Genomic DNA, 18,484 nt, shown 5'->3' with positions numbered 1-18,484 from the left:
TTTGAATGACCTCAAGTTTACAGAAGATAGAGTGTGGGAAGCCAGCCAGGAGTACATTAGACTAGTCAAATCTAGGTGTAACAAAGACATGGATGAGGATTTCAGCAGCAAATGAGCTGAGGCAGGGTTGGAGATTGGCAACATTACAAAAGTGGAAATAGGCAATCTTAAGTGATGGCGTAGATTTGTGATTAGAAGCTCATCTTGAGGTCAGAACAGTCTGGTTCAACTTCAAAAAGTGATGAAATCAGTGGCTAGGCAATGGAATTTGCAAGTTTATTTTAATTCATTCATAGGATGTGGGTGTCGCTGGCTAGGCCAGGATTCATTGCCCATTCCTGGTTGCCCTTGAGAAGATGGTGATGAGCTGACTTTTTCAACCACTGCAATCCATGTGTGTAGGCACACCCCGAGTGCTGTTAGAGGAGGGAGTTCCAGGAATTTGGCCCAGTGACAGTAAAGGAATGGCGATATATTGCCAAGTCAGAATGGTGAGTGACGTGGAGGTGAACTTCCAGGTGGTGGTGTTCCCATGTGTCTGCTGCCTTTGCCTTTCTAGATGGCAGTGGTTGGGTGTTTGGAAGGTGCCATCTAAGGACCCTTGGTGCATTCCGGCAGCACATTTGTAGATGCTACACACTGCTGCCACTGTGTGTTGGTAGTGAAGGGAGCGAATGTTTGTGGATGGGGTACCAATCAAATGGGCTGCTTTGTCCTGGATGGTGTCAAGCTTCTTGAGTGTTGTTGCAGTTGCATTCATCCAGGCAAGCGGAAAGTATTCCATCACATTCCTGTGTTGCATGGAGAATGACCAAGGAAGAGTTAATGGGGAAAACTGGAGCAGTGCCCAGGTAAAGGTGGAAATGATAGTGCAGGCAGTGGGGAGGCAGTGGCATAGTGGTATTGTCATTGGACTGGTATTCCAGAGACCCAGGGTAATGTTCTGGGGACCTGGGTTCGAATGCCACCATGGCAGATGGTGAAATTTGAATTCAATAAAAATCTGGAGGAAACCTTATCTGGTCTGGCCAACATGTGACTCCTGACCCACAGCAACATGGTTGACTCTTAGGGATGGGCAATAATTGCTAGCTAGCCCACTTCCCATGAACGAATTAAAAAAAAGGCTTTTTGGGTACACTTTAAATATGGCACCCAGACATTCAACCCTAATGAGGTAATGGCAGGGACAATGACTTCCTGCCTGCCCCTGCCACAAGAACCGGCAAGCTCCATGCAAATTCATAATTAATGAGCTGATCAGCTCAAGATCGAGCATAGTCAACCATCCTGCATCCCCCCCACCCCCAAGCAGGAATCACTCCCACCTCTGGGTCCACTACCAAACTTAGACTTCAGAGTGGAAGATTCCACCCATATATTTATTTTTTAATTAAGAAAATTTAAGTTTCGCCACCTTTAAATACCATTCATGGACAGATAGAAATAGGTCATGTTCTGGCGTCAGTATTTACTTCATCCTGTATTACATGTACGTTAAGCATTGAAATGTTGAAATGCTGAGGTCAAAGGTGATTTAATACAAATGCATTGGTCCACAGTCTTGACAGTAATAGAAGCTAATCAAGGGGAAAATAATGTTTCCTACCCACTTGCAGTCTAATAATTTTGCCCAATCATAGTGGCCTAGAAGCATTTGGATTCACTACAGATCATAAAAAGTGTTATAATTACATGATTCTTTGTCATAAAAAATGTTCTGATCTTTTGTCTTCAGCTGCTAATTTCAGACCTTTTTTGTCTTTCATCCCTAAAGGTCTCAGGAGCAGATCAAGACAATCCATATATAGCAAATTACCTTTTTAATGTAGTGACTGTTATGTTGACATTTTGCATGCAACAAGACTAAATAAACATCAGTGAGATGAATGAACATTTGGGTAGACATTCAGATGCTTCATACCTGTTGTTTAGGCTTGCATCCAATTTGTGCAGGCATTGGTCCCACTGTTAAGTTTGTGGAGACCATTTCTGGGCAGAAATCCATAATCTGTTTTGGCTGCCTTTGACTGAGGGAATATTGACCACGACACAGAGGATTTTCAGCTCTTCTTCAAGAAGGGCAATGGAATCATGTCCATCTGAATGACTGGAACAGTGTGACATGGGCCTCAGTTTAGCATCTCACTTGAAGCCTCAAATCTACAACAGCATAGCATTGCCTCAACACTGGAGTCACAGCCTGACTTTTGTGCTGGAGTAAAGCCCAAAACAACAACCTTTCATCTCAGAGGTGAGAGACTATCAAATGAGCTAAGCTGACATTCTGCATTCATAAAGGAACACAGACGGGTTCTTATATAACTAGGAGGTATAGTGATGCATGTCTAAGTAAGTTTGTAGGACGGATATAGGGCAGGATTTTCTACACCCGCCCACCACCGGGATCTTCCAGTCCCGCAACAAGTCAATGGACTTCTGGCTGGGGTGCCACCTCGTCCACAGCGAGTCCCGCCCACAACAGGGCTGGAAAATACCAGCCATATAATGGGTTGCTTGGGTCCAAAAATAGACCAAAAGACTGGCACAGGTTGGATGGCTGGATTGTTTCTTTGTAGATCATTTTCTTATTAATCATTTTCAATAAGTTGTTATATTTCTTCACTCTGTAGGTTACCCAATCCCTCGTGTTTATTGGTTTAAAAATGGTAAACCTCTGCGTGCCACAGATGCAATTCTGATGACTGACAATAAAGGAGATCATTCACTAGAAATTCTAAATGTTTCCAAAGAAACTGGTGGTGAATATGCAGCTTACATCAGCAATTCATCAGGCTCTGCCTATACATCTGCTATCATACACGTTCAAAGTAAGCAGAATTCTTTTGGTTGCAGCTTTTCTTCATTGATAAATACGGGAGTACAGTTTTGTAGGCGCCCCTGTTTGCCTCCAGCAGCTCCAGCATTGCTCATATTGGCATTTAAAATTGTGTTGGAATCTGAATGACATCATTGGACCCCAATATTTAAATATTAATGAGTGCCCCACTTGCCTGCAATGGGCAATCCCAAAGTTGCCAAAATCCCAATAGTTAAAATGGTGACAGGCACAGGTGAAGAATCATAGAATGGTTACAGCAGAGAAGGAGGCCATTTGACCCTTCATGTCCATGACAGTTCTCTTCAAATGCAACTCAGCTAGTCTGACTCTTCCCCCCCCCCCCACCCCCTTTTCCTCATAGCTCTGCAATGTTTTCTCATCATAATCATCCAGTTCCCTTTTGAAATCCATGATTGAATCTGCCTCCATTACTCTCTCAAGTGGTGCATCACAGATCTGAAGCTGTATAAAAGATTTTTCCTCATGTCGCCTTTGGTCCTTTCGCAGTTCACTTTAAATCAGTGACCTCTGGTTCTCAGTCCTTCTGCCAGTTGGAACAATTTTAACTGACGTACTCTGCCTCATCATTTTGAACACCTTTATCAAATCTCCTCTCAATCTTCCTTCCTCTAAGGGTAACAGTCCCAGATTCTCCAACCTATCTATTTAACCAAATGGTCCCTGGAACCATTGTCACAAATCTTTTCTGCATGCTGTCTAATGCCTTCACGTTCTTCCTAAAGTGTGGTGCCCAAATTTGGACACATGGCAGGAATTATACACGCTCTCTGCCCCCAAAGTGGGTTGGGAGGACAGGGAGGGGGCATAAAATTAGGTGGAAGGCAGGAGTGCAAAGCCCGTCACTCATGTACATCTACTGGAATTTTATCGGCAGCAGGAGTAGAGCCTGAAGGCTACCAAAGATGGGGGCAGAAGTTTCACCTTGAGCCAATTAATAGCCCGAGAGCCGTAAAATCAGCTCAGGTCTTCCCAGTCATGGTTTACTGTAAAGCTTTCAAAAAGCAAATCTATCAACCAGCGTTGCTGCATGGAGGACTTTAATCCACAGGAAAATAATTTAATCATACAAACTTGAATTATATTTCAGGCCCCGGAGAAGAGATTGAGAAGCGTATGCCTGAAGAAAAGTCAGGTAAAGCCAAAACTACCTTATAAAACACTACAACAGCAATAATAACAACTTGTATTTTTGTAGCACCTTTAATATATGAACATTTCTCTGGGTCATTTAAAGAGATAGACACATTGAACAGGATTTTTAGGCCTCAATGGGGCCAAGTGTGAAGGTGTTAAAATTAGCGCCATCAGCCAACATGGCAGTTTGCCATCGTCATTCCTACTGCCAGTGATTTTGAAGGGAAAGGGAAGATGCAGCAACACCCGATTTTGATAAGTGGCCAATTGATTTCGTTACTGAGCTTGTTATCAGCTCATCAAAGGCCAATGGGGGTGCACAGGTTGCATAATGGATTAAGAACAGGCCAGGTGCAAGGAAGCGACAACACAGCAGGGAGCCAGTCATGGGTGCACCATAGAATTAGGTGGGCCCATAAAAGGGAATACGGCACTCAGCTATTGGCGCACAGGTGCTATCAGGTGAAGAGAGGTAGCAAAACAAGTGGTTATATTAGCTTAGGCATTGGAGGGAGTCACGACTGTTGTGACCCTCCAGGAGCCATGGGCCATATAAGAGTGGGGGAGGCAGTCCAGAAGTTATTATGAATGAAGCTGGACATGGGATTAAAGTTTTTAAAGATTGGATCTAGTGGTGGTTAGGATCAACTTCTTCAAGTACCAAGAGAGGCAACAAAGGTAATACCCACAGCATTGTGTATGGCACAAAGAAGCTACCTGGACATGCCGGAGAACCAATACTGCAGGATACTGTACCCATCTAGGCTGAAATATGTGCCCTCATAGTGGACGACTTCACACTTCGCAGTACTGCTTGCCTTGCCCTGCCAACAGCCGTCAAAGTCACTGTGGCTTTGAACCTCTTTGCCTGTGGCTCCTTCCAAGGATTAGCTGCAAACCTTGATTATAGCTTTCAAGTGGCAGCACACCATTGCATGTCACAGGATCGCTGACACCCTGCTTTATTTGCGAGAGCTGGGCAGCACATACAATTTCACACAGATGGGCCTTGCGGATGCCAAGGGCAGTGAGATTCACCTCCACTGCTGTAATCCCACATCGATTGCACCCATGTGGCCATCAAGAATTTGAGTGAGCAGCCAATGAGATTCATCAACAGGAAGACCTTCCAATCCCTCAAAGTTCAGTTGGTTTGCAACCACAACAAAAGTTTCCTTTATTTGTGCACTCATTTTGCTGGCAGCTGTCAAAGAAGAACAAAGAATAAAGAAAAGTACAGCACAGGAACACGCCCTTTGGCCCTCCAAGTTTGCGCCGATCATATTGCCCATCAACTAAAACATTTTGCACTTCCGGGGTCCGTATCCCTCTATTCCCATCCTATTCATGTATTTGTCAAGCTGCCTCTTAAACACCACTATTGTACCTGCTTCCACCACCTCCTCTGGCAGTGAATTCCGGACACTCACTACCCTCTGTGTAAAAAGCTTGCCCCGCACATCTCCTCTATAGTTTTCTCCTTTCACCTTAAATCTATGTCCCCTAGTAATTGACTCTTCCACCCTGGGAAAAAGCTTCTGACTATCTATTCTGTCCATTCCACTCATAATTTTGTAAAATTCTATCAAGTTGCCCCTCAATCTCCGTCACTTTAGTGAGAACAATCCGAGTTTCTCCAACCTCTCCTCATAGCTAATAACCTCCAGACCAGGCAGCATCCTGGTAAACCTCCTCTGCACCCTCTCTAACGCCTCCATATCCTTCTGGTAATGTGGCAACCAGAACTGCATGCAATATTCTAAGTGTGGCCTAACCAAGGTTCTATACAGCTGCAGCATGACTTCCAAGCTTTTATATTCAATACCCCTGCCAATAAAGGCAAGCATGCCATATGCCTTCCTGACTACCTTATCCACCTGCATTGCCACTTTCAGTGACCTATGGACCTGTACACCCAGATCCCTCTGCCCCTCGATGTCATGACACTTCATTCTCTGCCAATCTATGGTGCCACAGCTCTTCATGCTACCACCCAAACTTCATGAGTTGAATTTCACGTCTCCCACCCCTGCTGCCCCGGGCATATTGTACACACACACACACACACCGTCGCCCCCCCCCCCCACCCCCCCCCCCCCCCCCCCCCCCCCCGCCACCCCCCACAACTACTGGGTGACCAAATTTTCTAATGGGGGGCAGGTGAGCAATAACAGAAGAGACAGCTACTCACACTATTACATGGCCATGAGATGGAGCCAAAGAGACACTACAACCAAAGCCGACTATGCTCAAGGACCACCATCAAGCAAGCCATCGGGCTTCTGAAGATGCCCGCTGCATTGTAATGGTCTGCTGTGTTCTCATGAAAATGCTTCTGATGTCAGATTGCCAACACTGGAGACAAAATCCTATCCATTATTTAAAGTCAATAAACAAAATGGTTGAAAGTTCATTCAGAATTATAGAGATAAATATTTAAATGAGCGAGTTAAAGCTTCCATTTAAGTTTTGTTTTGAAATGATGACAGACCCACTATTCATTTCCTGTTATTATTTTAAATTTAACATAACTTTATTTGCAATTAGAATTTTTTTATCCTGTCAGAATACTGCAGATGTAGAAAAGACCCCCAGCTAAAGTAATCAATGCTATGTTAGAGAATGCCTCTAAAAAGATCTTTATAAATATCTAATTGGAAACAATATTGAGGGACTAAAGGATAAGTAATATATAGCTAAATGAAAGCTATGTCCCTGCAACTGGAAAATATGGTTCTTGGTAACAAAAACTGCACTGGTGGCACTTAAAAATTGGTACTGTATTTTCTTTCCTGATTGTTCCTTTTGTAGAAAAACTGGAGAAGCTAATTCCACCAAGATTCCTGGAAAAGTTCACAAGCAAGAATGTAAAGAAAGGAACGAGCATTACCTTAACTGTCAGGGTCGAAGGTAAGATGGATTTCTCACCAGCGATTGTCAAACCTTATCTCTATCTTGGGATATTTATAAGATTGTTTTGAAAAACCACACAATGGCAGGAGCATTGCTACAATATATATTGCCAATGGTTCACACTGAGGAGCTAGCATTCTCATGTGCTGCTATAGCAAGGTGGCTAAGCTCACAGGAGAGAAGGAGGTTCTCTAGTCACCCCAGATCATTCTCATGCACCTTCTAATGCCTTGAGGATGTGAAAGTAATTTTATAAGACTCTGCTGCTGACAAAGAATATATTGGAAATCTTCAAAGTAATTTGAATACTCAAATTGCTAATAATACTTTTTACAGGATCTCCAATACCTGATATAACGTGGCTTAAAGAGGAGACAGTGGAAGATGTTGTCTGGATTAAACAAGATACACCAGGTTATAAATTGGCCAGCTCAAATATGCAGCACAGTCTAATCCTGCTGGATATAGGGAAAGAGTACACTGGAGTCTACACCTGTATTGCTACAAACAAGGCTGGCCAGTCCATCTGCTCTGCTCACCTGGATGTTGTAGATGGTGAGCAAAATTTACTGATAGATTTGTCATAGGCAGTGTGGTGATAGAATTTTTTTAATTAACTCAAACAGAAGTTATAGTTTATTTTTTCAAATTAATTTTTATTGCATTCCAATTTGTCTCTGAGAGACATGATAAGGTATTTTATAAATGCAAGTCTTTAAGATTATTTTGGCCAGCAAGGTACTGGTTGCATATATGACCTGTAGCATCAAATTGCTTTTGGTTAATTTACTGCAGTACAATTTTCACAAATTGATATGTGATGAGAAACTATTGTGAAATTATTACAATCACTATATTTGTGAAATTTATAGTGAAAACAAGTTTTCTTATTGCATCAGTTTCAAAACTAAAAAGACAAATTAATTTAATTGAACTATATGCATTATCAATTTACAATATTTGTGTGTTTCTGTTTCATGCAAGAAGTCGAAGCTTCAACAGAAGAAACCACAACTTTGAAAGAAGCTATTATGCAAACATTCCTACACGGGTAAATTCACCTAATTAGATATTTCTCAGAAAGTACAGGGGAGACCACTTTAACTGTTTAAATTCAAATGGTAGCTTCCCTGATAGTTTAATATAGTACTAAGCTGTACAAATCAAGTACATTCCAGCTTTGACACGTATTTTTGTTGAGTTAACTGATCTTGGTAAGAATAACAGCAAAGGTGCTGCAATAGATCTTGGCACACCCCTAGCACACTGGAGAAAGTCAGTCAAAGTTTCTGCTGCTGATTGCTATCCAGTGAACTCTGCTGAAAACTGCACATGTGCATGGTAAGACAAAAATCTAGCTAAGCTCTGAATGTGCTTTGTGTTTACTCTGAAGACATACAGATAAAGAATGGCCTTTTAGACCAGAAACAGGAGAGTGTGACTTATCCATAGAGCTAAACATCAGCACTAGTGTGTGGCTTCAGGAGAAAAGAAGGGCCAGGATTTTCCATTCATCGGGCAGGAGTGGTGGGCAGGTCCGGGAGTGGCTGGAAAACAGGCTATTGCCAGTGATCGGCCCCCAGCCGCGATTTCACACCGGCTGGCCCATTAACAGCCAGCCAGTGTGAAACGCGCGCTGAGGAGCTCGGTGCTGCCGGGGTGAGGGCAGGAGGAAGGCAAGCACGGAAGTCTGCACATGTGTGGGGGAGCACACACTGAAAGCTCCCTGAGGGCACAGAGCTGCCTGAGGAGCTGAAGAATTGAAGAAACGGAACTAAAGATTTTAAAGACGGTATAAACATGTCCCCACATGTGACTCAGTCACATTAAAGTGACATGTTTAAAATGATGGTGAAAAACATTTAATGGATTTCCATTTACTGTTGGAAACATCCCGCCCGTGGTTGAGGTTTTGTTAAAAATGCAAAGACCGCCTGGCCCATTTGCTTGCCCGCCAACCTTAAGGTTGGACAGGCAGCGAAAAATACAAATTAATAATTGCATAAGGGCCTTAATTCACCTCTTAATTGTCGGTGGGCACGCAGCCGACTCTCGCACACACCTGCTGACCGAAAGATCGCGAGAGTGCGCAATGACGTCGGGAGGCTCACCCGACGTCAACGTGCATGATTTTACGCCCAATCGCATCAGGTGCGCACCCACCAGACGAAAGTTAAATCCTGCCCATGAGAGGGATCAGTTGAAGAGAGGAAGAAGCACAAAAGATACTTGTGCATGGAAGCCTATCTTACTCAGATCAGATCCTTTCCTTTAAATTTGTTTCTCCCTGTCCTGATCTCTTACCCTTCTTTACTTGAATAAATAGACCTGGCAAATGAGCAACCCAAAAAAATTGTACTTTTCTGGTTGACCAAATGGGCCATGGTTTGAGTTGCATCGACCTCTGCATTTCCCTCTTCCAAACCAGAACTTGTTTTGAGACACTCAGCTTGAGTAGATTGGCTTGAAATGAACAACTTTAAATAATCTACCAATGGACTGATGGGATAAGATTAGCACACATTTAGGAAAAGGATGGGGGCAGGTATTATAGTGCAGGTCACCACAAAGATTTAAAGAAGAAATAGAGAAGATCAAGTAAGAGATTGGTTGAAATCTTGAAATTGTAAGACAAATATAGTAAGATGTTCAGAGTACTGTGGTAAGTAGAGCCAGTTAGCTCAGTTGGTTAGAGCTTGTGCTTAATAATGCTGATGGCATGGATTCAATCTCCGTACCAGCTGAGGTACCTCTCGAGTAGCCCTGTTCTATTTGCCCCATTGAGCCATGATTAGCAACCCCCTGACATGAGGATGCTATATGAAGAGAGAGATTATGGGCAGAATTTTGACCTCGGCAGGCAGGCACGTGCCTGACCCGCTGCAGCATTAAATGATGCACGTTGACGTCGGGTGAGCCATTAATTAAGAGGCCACTGACACCCCAATTGTCAGCGATTTAACGTTGCCCGTGCGATTTCTCGCCCATCACACAGACACAACGGGCAGGCGAGCAGCCCACAATTTGCAAAAGCTCATCCACGGGTGGGATAAGAAAGGTCAGCAGCATTGTCAATGTGATTAATGAGGAGTTTTGGAGATTGTGTGCTGTTGGTTGCTTATTTGAACTGGACAGCTTCACCTTGGTTCTGAGCTTCATTCTGAGCATTTCTAGGCTTCATTTCCGGACTCATTGGTGTATTCCAGACCCCTGGAGGATTCAGAATCAGTAGGCCCTTCCAGATGTCAGACAGCCCTCCATTATTCTAGTAATGGTGATTGCGGTCTCCGCTGGCGGCACCTCCTCTGAGAAGGAGCAGAGGGGCAAAAGGGAGAGGAGGCCGGGTGTCCCAATGCAGCTTCGGGGGAGGAACCTGTGGGAGGAGAGGCGCAGGAACAAGAGGCCCAGGGCCAGCAGGAATTCTAAGGCAGAAGGGGGCTGCAGAAGACGCCACTATCCTGCTGCCAGGGTTTACATGCAGCAATGCAGCTCCCTCAATATGTCTGAGGTGCAATGCCAAAGGAGGCTCTTCCTCTCCAGGGAGACCGTTAACTCCATTTGTCAGATGATCGGGCCTGAGATCAGCTTCGAATGTGTGGCTGGACACCACATGCCAGTGGCTCTGAAGGTCACAACGGCCCTCAACTTTTATGCCTCCAGCTCTTTCCAGGGCTCAGCAGGGGATCTTTGTGGAGTCTCCTGATCAGCTGTCCACAGTTGCGTCAAACTGGTGATAGAAGCTCTGTTCAGGTGTGCATTGACTTTTATTCATTTCCGCATGGACGAAGCGAGCCAGGCTGAGCGAGCCAGAGGCTTTGCAGCGATTGCTGGGTTCTCCTGCACCCAGGGTGCCATCGACTACACACATGTGGCCCAGCGGGTGAGCCAGGTGCCTTCGTCAACAGGAATGGATTCCACTCCATGAACATGCAGATAATGTGTGATCACAAAATGCAGTTTCTGCAAGCCTGTGCAAGGTAGCCTGGCAGCTCCCATGATGTTTATATCCTGAGACACTCCCAGGTGCCGGGGCTCTTCAGCATTCCAGCCCGACTGGATGGATGGCTGCTGGGTGACAAGGGATATCCCTTGAAAAGGTGACTCATGACACCTCTCCGCCACCCAAGAACAGAGGAGGAGCAGTGGTACAACAGGTAGTTGAGAGGTCTTCTTAAGATGCACTTCCGAATCCTGGACCATTCAGGTATTGCACTGCAATACCCCTCAGAGCATGTGTCACTGATAGTGGTTGCATGTTGCACTCTCCACAATCTGGCACTGGCAAGAGGTTACCCAGTGGAGGAAGAGGATGTTGACGCAGCTCCACAGGCAACAAATGATGAATCCAGTAATAAGTCCGAAGTTGAGCCTGTTGAGGAGAACGCTGAGGGCGTGGAGGCAGACCTCAGTAACCTCCAGGGAGACAGGGACACCAGGGACGCATTGATCCAACGCTCCTTCAGCCAGGCTACCAAATAAGAACTCCCACCTTATGCCAGGGCTGCTGCCTCCACCCTGGATCCAGAAAGGACCATTTCCTTGGCCCCCACGATACACTCAGTGCATGAGCAATAAAGTTTCAAGAGACCCATGTCCAGCATTAAATACTGGCCTACCCTGCACCTACAGAACAAATGAAGCATACTCAGGCCAATGACACAAAATCAAATGTCATTTAATGTTGGAACTCACAGATTTTTGAACTGAACAATAACCGGTGTTTGTAGTCACACCATTAAAAACAAGAAGCTAATTGGGGGAACAAAAGATCACCCGTGACCAGCCCCTCTTGTGCTTAAGGTGCTTTAAACTTACATTTACAGGTGCTACATCTAGGTGCTCCCCTCTCGCTGGCACCAGCATTGGAGTCAGCCTGCTGACTCTGTTGTCTCGTTGGCCTTGATGGCCTTGGTGGTTGTCCTCTGGTCAGTGGAGCCTGTGCTGGCCCCGCCTGGGTGGGAGCAGCCAGTGCCATGGCTGGCATCTCCCCAGGCGCCACAGTTCTCATCAGATGCCACGGTCACCGGCAGAGGGGTGGAGGAGCGGATGCCGTCATCCAGAGCATCCTGAGAGGAGCCCACAGAGATGAAAGACATGAAGTGCGCCTATGTGAGGTCGCTCTGGATCTCCCTGCTCACCATTGCTGGACAGGCACCTAGCTGGGATACTGGGTGCCCATCCATCTCCCACATGGACACTGACCAGCTGAGGTCCTTTCCTGTGTGTGGGCTTGCAAATCCGCAACCCCAGGGACCCCTCATTCTGTTCCTGGAGCAGCCTCTCCATGAGAGTCGCCAATTTCTCCATGGAGGAGACAGTGTGCCCAGCCATGAGGGGATCATGGTGGTCCTCTGGAGTCAGGGGTAGCCCTCCAGGGTCCTGAGTGCGAATGTCTGCTGGTGAACCTACAAGGGAGCAGAAGAACATGTATTAATTAAAGTCATCACACTGTCACTGTGCATGCCAGGCACCCTGGTGAGACAACAGAGATCTGCATCATGGTGACATCGTCTTTCTATTATCAATGGGGACTCCAGATTTGAGGCTCACATCAATGACAAGGGTACATGAGAATGGTTGCACAAGCCGAAATTCTCATTTGCCCTGCACTCTTACCTTCGTCTGACACCCCAACCTTAACAGCTGGTTGACCGAGGTACATGGCGCCTCTCAAGCTCCAAGGCCTCCTGCTCATTACAGGAGAAGATGAGGAGATGTGGGGATCCCCCGCCAGTCTACGACCTTTCAATACTGTTATGGGATATCTTCTTCTGAAAGGACAGAGGAGCATTGACTAGTCCACTCTTAACTGCAGCACCATTGCAGCTTGGCCAACCCCAGCTGAGGAACACCTTGCAGGACACATTTGAGTCATGGCCCTTGAGCCGCAAGGCACTCCATCCAAGCAGCCAGAGTTCACCCCCTTGGCCAAATCTGGCATCATTGACAGTTGGCACTCAGACTCTAGAATCCCTGAGGTCCACGAGGGATGGCCGGCCCAAAACACTTCAGCACACTGGCCCATATCATCACGTACTCACCCTTCCTGAGCGCAGCAGGTCATTGAAGCGCATCTGGCACTGGAGCTACATCGTAACTGTTCACCTGAGCTGCCACCTCCTCCCATGCCTTCTTGATGAGGTGTGGTGGCCTCCTCCTCCGATCCCTGGGGACAAGGCTGTCCCTTCTTTCTGCCACCTCTTCCAGGAGAGCAGCGAGGCACTCGTCGGAGAAACGCGGGGCTGACTCCCCTGCCGACCTCACCTCCCGCATGGGTTCACCTTCCTGGGTCTCAGCCATGTCGCTGTTGCAACTCCAACAAGGCAGCCTCCCTGGGGCTGCCTGCACTGGTTTTGAGTCGGCTGGCGGGCCGGCATTGGACCCAGCAGACAACTGGCCCCCGCTCGCCCCTTCTCTGAGGTGCTCCAGCCAGTTTTCACGCTGGGCGGGCCTTAATTGGCCCGCCGGCATGAAATCATCTTCTGCCTTGATCTCAGGTGGTGGTCAGCTTCCCAACCACCACCGTCCACCCCTGCTGAGCTCAACCGCCGAGGTCTGAATTCTGCCCTATGTAATGTAATTTGCAGACATGATGAGGTGAAAGGCCTCCTTCTGTGCTTTAACATTTCGTGATTCTGGTATGAGGGGAAAGAATTTGTAGTAGGATAAAGGGAATTAATTTTGACATCCGCATAATTGGGTATATGGGGTATTTGTCTTGTGATGTTGCTTTCTTCTTTCAGGAAGATACATTATGCAGAATATATAACCAGGGCTACATAGAATGATAGGGCCAAAATTAACTGACTGTGATCATTTTCAAATAGTAGGGGTGGGTTTTTTTCTATTTTTTTTCTATTTTTCTAATAACTATTTTCAACTTGTTTGACATGGTTCGTTTAAGGAGTGTGCGCATCACATGCTCTGCCCAGTGGTATTTCAAAATTTCACCAGAGTTTTATAGATGTCATATGACCCCAATTTTCAGAGTTAATGAGACTCCCACCTGATTCCAGAAGGCACCTTTGCTGCTTATTTTAGGCCCACTACAATGGTGGCAACCTGGATGTCAGCAAGATTGAGGCAGTAAGTGTTGTGCTATCATATTCAGCATATTAATGCCCTGTTCCTGTCCAAACTAGGGAGACGAAAATCAGGCCAAATGCTTGTTACTTTGATATGTTCAGAGATTTGTTAGTGACACAATTGTGGCTTGATTATACGGCCTGCCCACTGGGCATATTTTCAGCAGAGGCCATATAAAATATGTTGGGTGGCTAGCCCACTGCCTTCCTGCCCAACCCCGACCTGTTCCCCAAAGTCGGCAGCTAGCACGCCATTTTTAAAAAGATAATTGCGCAGTAGTGCTTGTTAATAAGCCAATTGACCTGAATATTAAGCTGGCCGCTGCATAATACAGTTGGCGTGCGTAGTTCAGCAGGAATGGCAAGGCCATTTTTTTTAACCCAGTTCGTTAAAAGATAGGAAGAAAAGGGGGATATGTCCTTTTGGTGGGAGCTTTGGGTGTGTCAGGGGCACCTCCCAAGATGTCAGCTTCCCTTGTCACTTACTGTCTGACCACCAAACACCCCCCGCCCCCCACTCCCTTCATCCCTCGTCCTAGGCTCCTTGTGTCATTCTGCAGCCATATTCTCTTGATCCCGAGGCATACCTGCAGCCCCAGCAGCACCCACTACTGAGTTCTGCTGCTGCTAGAGCTGCTGACCAATTGGCGGGATTTCCTCTCACTGAGGAGTGTTAGTCCCACCCTCACCTCCTTATGGCTGTAGAGCAGCCTTGTTTAATGTTGCTCAGTCTTGTGGCGGGGATGGGGGAGGGGGTGGAGGAAGGAAGCTCCACAACCTCCACCTCACCCATCTTCCCCCCAAAATTCAGCCCATGGATTGGGGAGGTTTTTCTCCCTGTCATGCAGGCTGCATGCCGCCCTTTTATGTGGGTAGGCCAATTAAGGCCCGCCCAGCGTGGTGCACATCCGGAAGTGCTCAGCGCTCTCTGTGCGGGAGGAGGGAGAGTCGGGGCCTGCGCGCAAAAGAGCACAGAAATCTCCCTGAGGCACGGAGCTGCCTCAAGGAGGTTAATCTGATTGTGAAGACTTGAAATATAGAATTAAAAAAATTATTTAGACATGTCCCCTCTTAACAGTGACATGAGCTGGGACATCAATGAATTTGAATAAAAATTTTTATTACACTTATAAGCCCTCACAAGTGCCTCAATTAGTTGATTAATGGCTTTAATCGGCCTTTGACAGTTTAGCGGACGTGCAGCTGACTCTGGTGCACGCCCGCCAAACTGAAGATCAGAATAACATATGGTGATGTCGGCATGCATGCCCGACATCACCGCGCGTTATTTTACGCGTCGCCATGTGGGGCCCGCCCCTGCATACCGAATGGAAGATTCAGGCCATAAATTGGCACAAAAAGCTTTTTCATATCAAAAATTAGGGCTAAGTTTATATCAGTTGCTTCGTGAATGTACTGTGGCAAAATGGTTATGTTAGTGGAATAATAGTCTGGAGATGTACTAATAATTTAGAGAATATGAGTTCAGACCTGGCAATTTGAAAATTTAAATTCAGTTTAAGAAATCTGGAAATAAAAAGCCATACTGCCCTAAAAATCTATAATGCTGTTAGAAAACTGAGTTTACTAATGTCCTTTAGAGAAAGAAACCTGCCACGTTTATCTGGTCTGGCTTTTATGTCACTTGGTTCCACACAACATAATTGCCCTCTGAAGTGACCAAGCAAGCCACTCAGTTGCATTAACGCACTGCAGAAAGGAATTGTGGCATTACTTTCACCACATGGATTGCAACAGTTTTAAGAGTGGCCTACCACCTCCTTCTCTACATGTTAGGACAGTAAGTGCTTGTCTTTCCAGTGATGCCCATTTCCTGAGACAAAAAAAATATATGGTTAGATGTTAAAGAAAATGCGGCTAAATTCATTTAAAAAACTGGTTGTAGATTGTTTCAAAAATAGAGTTCCTAATTCTTTTTTTAATTTCATTTCTTTATTTTCACTTCAACTGTGTGACAATGATATTATGTCTCTGATAAAGACCACAAGAAACTGACCATAAAGGACCAGAGAAAAGTGAGTATCTTTGTACACCTTAATGAAATGGTAAGCTTATTGAAACATTGAAGCCTGCTCTTATGGAATTTTATAGTTTAAAAATCGCGTGTACCCGATCAGCAAAAACAGTGCTAAACCTATGGATATTCTCTTGATCACACAGTGCTCAAATAGTTTTCAATTTACACAGATACTTATTTTGTGCACATTTTTAACTAAAAACTAAATTGCATATGAAACATATATTTATATTTCATTCTATTCTCTCAGTGCAATTTTTATAGTTATTATATTTTTAGATTTTACAACACAAATTCTTCTCTAGTTCCCAGAATATTTTCCTTTATTGTATTACAGATCAGAGAGAAATACTAACAGAAGTCAGCAAAGAAGTTTCTACAACCACAGCTTTCCCGCATTTTTCACTAGCAGATGTTGGCACGGAAGAATTCCTGCAGAAATTATCATCTCAGATCACGCAAATGGTCTCTGCAAAAATCACCCAAGGTGAGCCTTGGGCAGTAAAGATTAGTCTAATGTAATCTATTAATTTTGAGAAAGCTAATTTAGAATGTAATCGCCACTAACGCCCATTAATGGTGCCTATAACAAATAAGCATTCAAATTGAACATTCTGCGGAATTCGAGTGATCCCATGCACATTTGGACAGTACCACTAATTTGTGGTTTAAACCTCCTGCTCCTCAAACAGAATTATATTCTTAACATTTCAGGTCTGTGACCTTTCATCAGAACAAACTTGAAATGTTAACTCTGTTTTTCTCTCTCCACAGATGCTACCTGACCTGCTTGAATATTTCCAACATTTTGTGTTTTCATTTCAAATTTGCAGCATCCATAGGCTTTTGTTTTTATAGAATTACATTCTTGTTAAGCTCATGGCACTAACCCACTCCTCGGCCATAATTTTACAAGCCCTTTGGAGACAGACTGGGAAGCAGAAAGAGTGGTAAAGTGGCATTAGTAGTCATTGACAGGGAAGCCTGAATTGTTCCAGCTGCCAGGAAATTTTACCAAAAGAAGAAACAGTAGCGGCTTGGCCACTGGCCACCTAATTGGCCTGTTAATAGCTATTTTACCAAGCCAATGGTAAATAGCTTCTGGGATTTTACAAGGTTTCAAAAAGCTCTCCACCACATGTTGAGTCTGCCACTCCCATCAAGATGGGCTCCCAATAACATCACCAGGAGGGCTTTACTTTGCAGGGATTATATGGCCCAGGGAGAGGATCCTGGTGACAGTGGGCACCCCAGTGGTTCTGATGTTATGTTCAGTGTTCACTCCTCTGATCGCCAGAACATGCCTGTCTGGACGCAGCACATCCATGAGTCACTTACCAGTCCTTCAAGAGCACTTCGATATGGAAGTGCCCTCTTCTTCTCTCTGCAGGTTCAGCAGCAGCCATCTCTATTGGTGAGACGGCCGAGGCTGCAGTGCTGCAGGTCATCTGATTGGGCCAGCAGCTCAGAGAAGTGTGTCACCATCCTTAATTGGACAACAGCCCCAGCCTTTTAATTGGCTGCCACAGATAAAGTTGTTCCTGCAGTCCCATCCTCTGCCCATGCAAATCGAGGAGCTGCATTTGATCCCAACATCAAGACCCACGGCATGCAAGTTAGATTCCAGACCTCCTTTCTACCTCGGCCCCTCTATCCATTCCTTCCACATGCTCCCTACCTAAATGTCACTTTCTAGCCAGGATTTTCCGGTCGGTGAGCGAGGGGGCAGGGCCTGCTCACAGACGCATAAAATGATGCAGGATGACGTCAGGCGGAAATCCAGATGTCACCCCGCCCCATTTCAATTTTCAGGTCAGCGGGGGCTCAGCCAAATCAGCTGTGCCATTGACAAAGTAATTAATGTAATTAGTGGACCTTTAAGGTTGGCAGGCAGGCTGGGAGCCCTGGAGGGCATTGGAAAAAGCATGAAACCTCATTCACGGGCAGGATGAGGTTTCATGTATGTTTATAAATTTTTAATAAAAGGGAAACTGAAAGTGATGGGACATGTCAGGGAGATTTTTTTTCTGTTTTCAATATTTTTTAATGTGTAGCCGATCTCCCTGAGACAGCACTTAGCCCCAGGGAGATGAGAGCGCACATGCGTGAAAGAACGCACTCTTGGCTCAGGAAATTCTGCTCCCCGCCCGGACAGGTAGCGTATAGCGCTTCCTTGAGGACGTCACGCTGGGCAGGCCTTAATTGGCCTGCCCACGTAAAATGGCGGCGCACCCCCAATCGGGGGGAAAATTCTGCCCTCTACCTCAGTGCCAAGAAGAGCTCATCCTGAAATAACATCAAGCTGAAATCCCACCCGTATCGAGAGTCTTGTACTCATGGTTATTTATACAATGCATTATCGCTGTTGAAACCATGTCATCAGGGCAGGTGCACTGAGCAAAGGATAGATACTTCCATACTGAAGGAAAAACCCCAAAGCCACTCATCCAA

General features: G+C 45.5%; 1 protein-coding gene across 6 annotated transcripts in view; it reads left to right on the top strand.

Moving 5' to 3' along the window:
• The window catches only part of obscnb (obscurin, cytoskeletal calmodulin and titin-interacting RhoGEF b), a 625,157-nt gene that overhangs the window by 537,272 nt on the left and 69,401 nt on the right, over positions 1–18,484 (top strand). For all 6 annotated transcript variants that reach the window (XM_041184481.1, XM_041184479.1, XM_041184482.1 and 3 more), the window contains 7 exons: positions 2,634–2,831; positions 3,951–3,995; positions 6,809–6,907; positions 7,247–7,465; positions 7,895–7,961; positions 15,997–16,031; positions 16,371–16,520. In XM_041184481.1, the coding sequence (XP_041040415.1) occupies positions 2,634–2,831; positions 3,951–3,995; positions 6,809–6,907; positions 7,247–7,465; positions 7,895–7,961; positions 15,997–16,031; positions 16,371–16,520 (813 nt within the window). The remainder of the gene's footprint in view (positions 1–2,633; positions 2,832–3,950; positions 3,996–6,808; positions 6,908–7,246; positions 7,466–7,894; positions 7,962–15,996; positions 16,032–16,370; positions 16,521–18,484) is intronic.

The sequence above is a fragment of the Carcharodon carcharias genome, chromosome 3 (genome assembly GCF_017639515.1).
Source record: "Carcharodon carcharias isolate sCarCar2 chromosome 3, sCarCar2.pri, whole genome shotgun sequence".
In the NCBI taxonomy this organism is placed as follows: domain Eukaryota; kingdom Metazoa; phylum Chordata; class Chondrichthyes; order Lamniformes; family Lamnidae; genus Carcharodon; species Carcharodon carcharias.
Note: the sequence above shows the minus strand (reverse complement) of the source record. Positions and strands in the feature narration are given on the sequence as shown.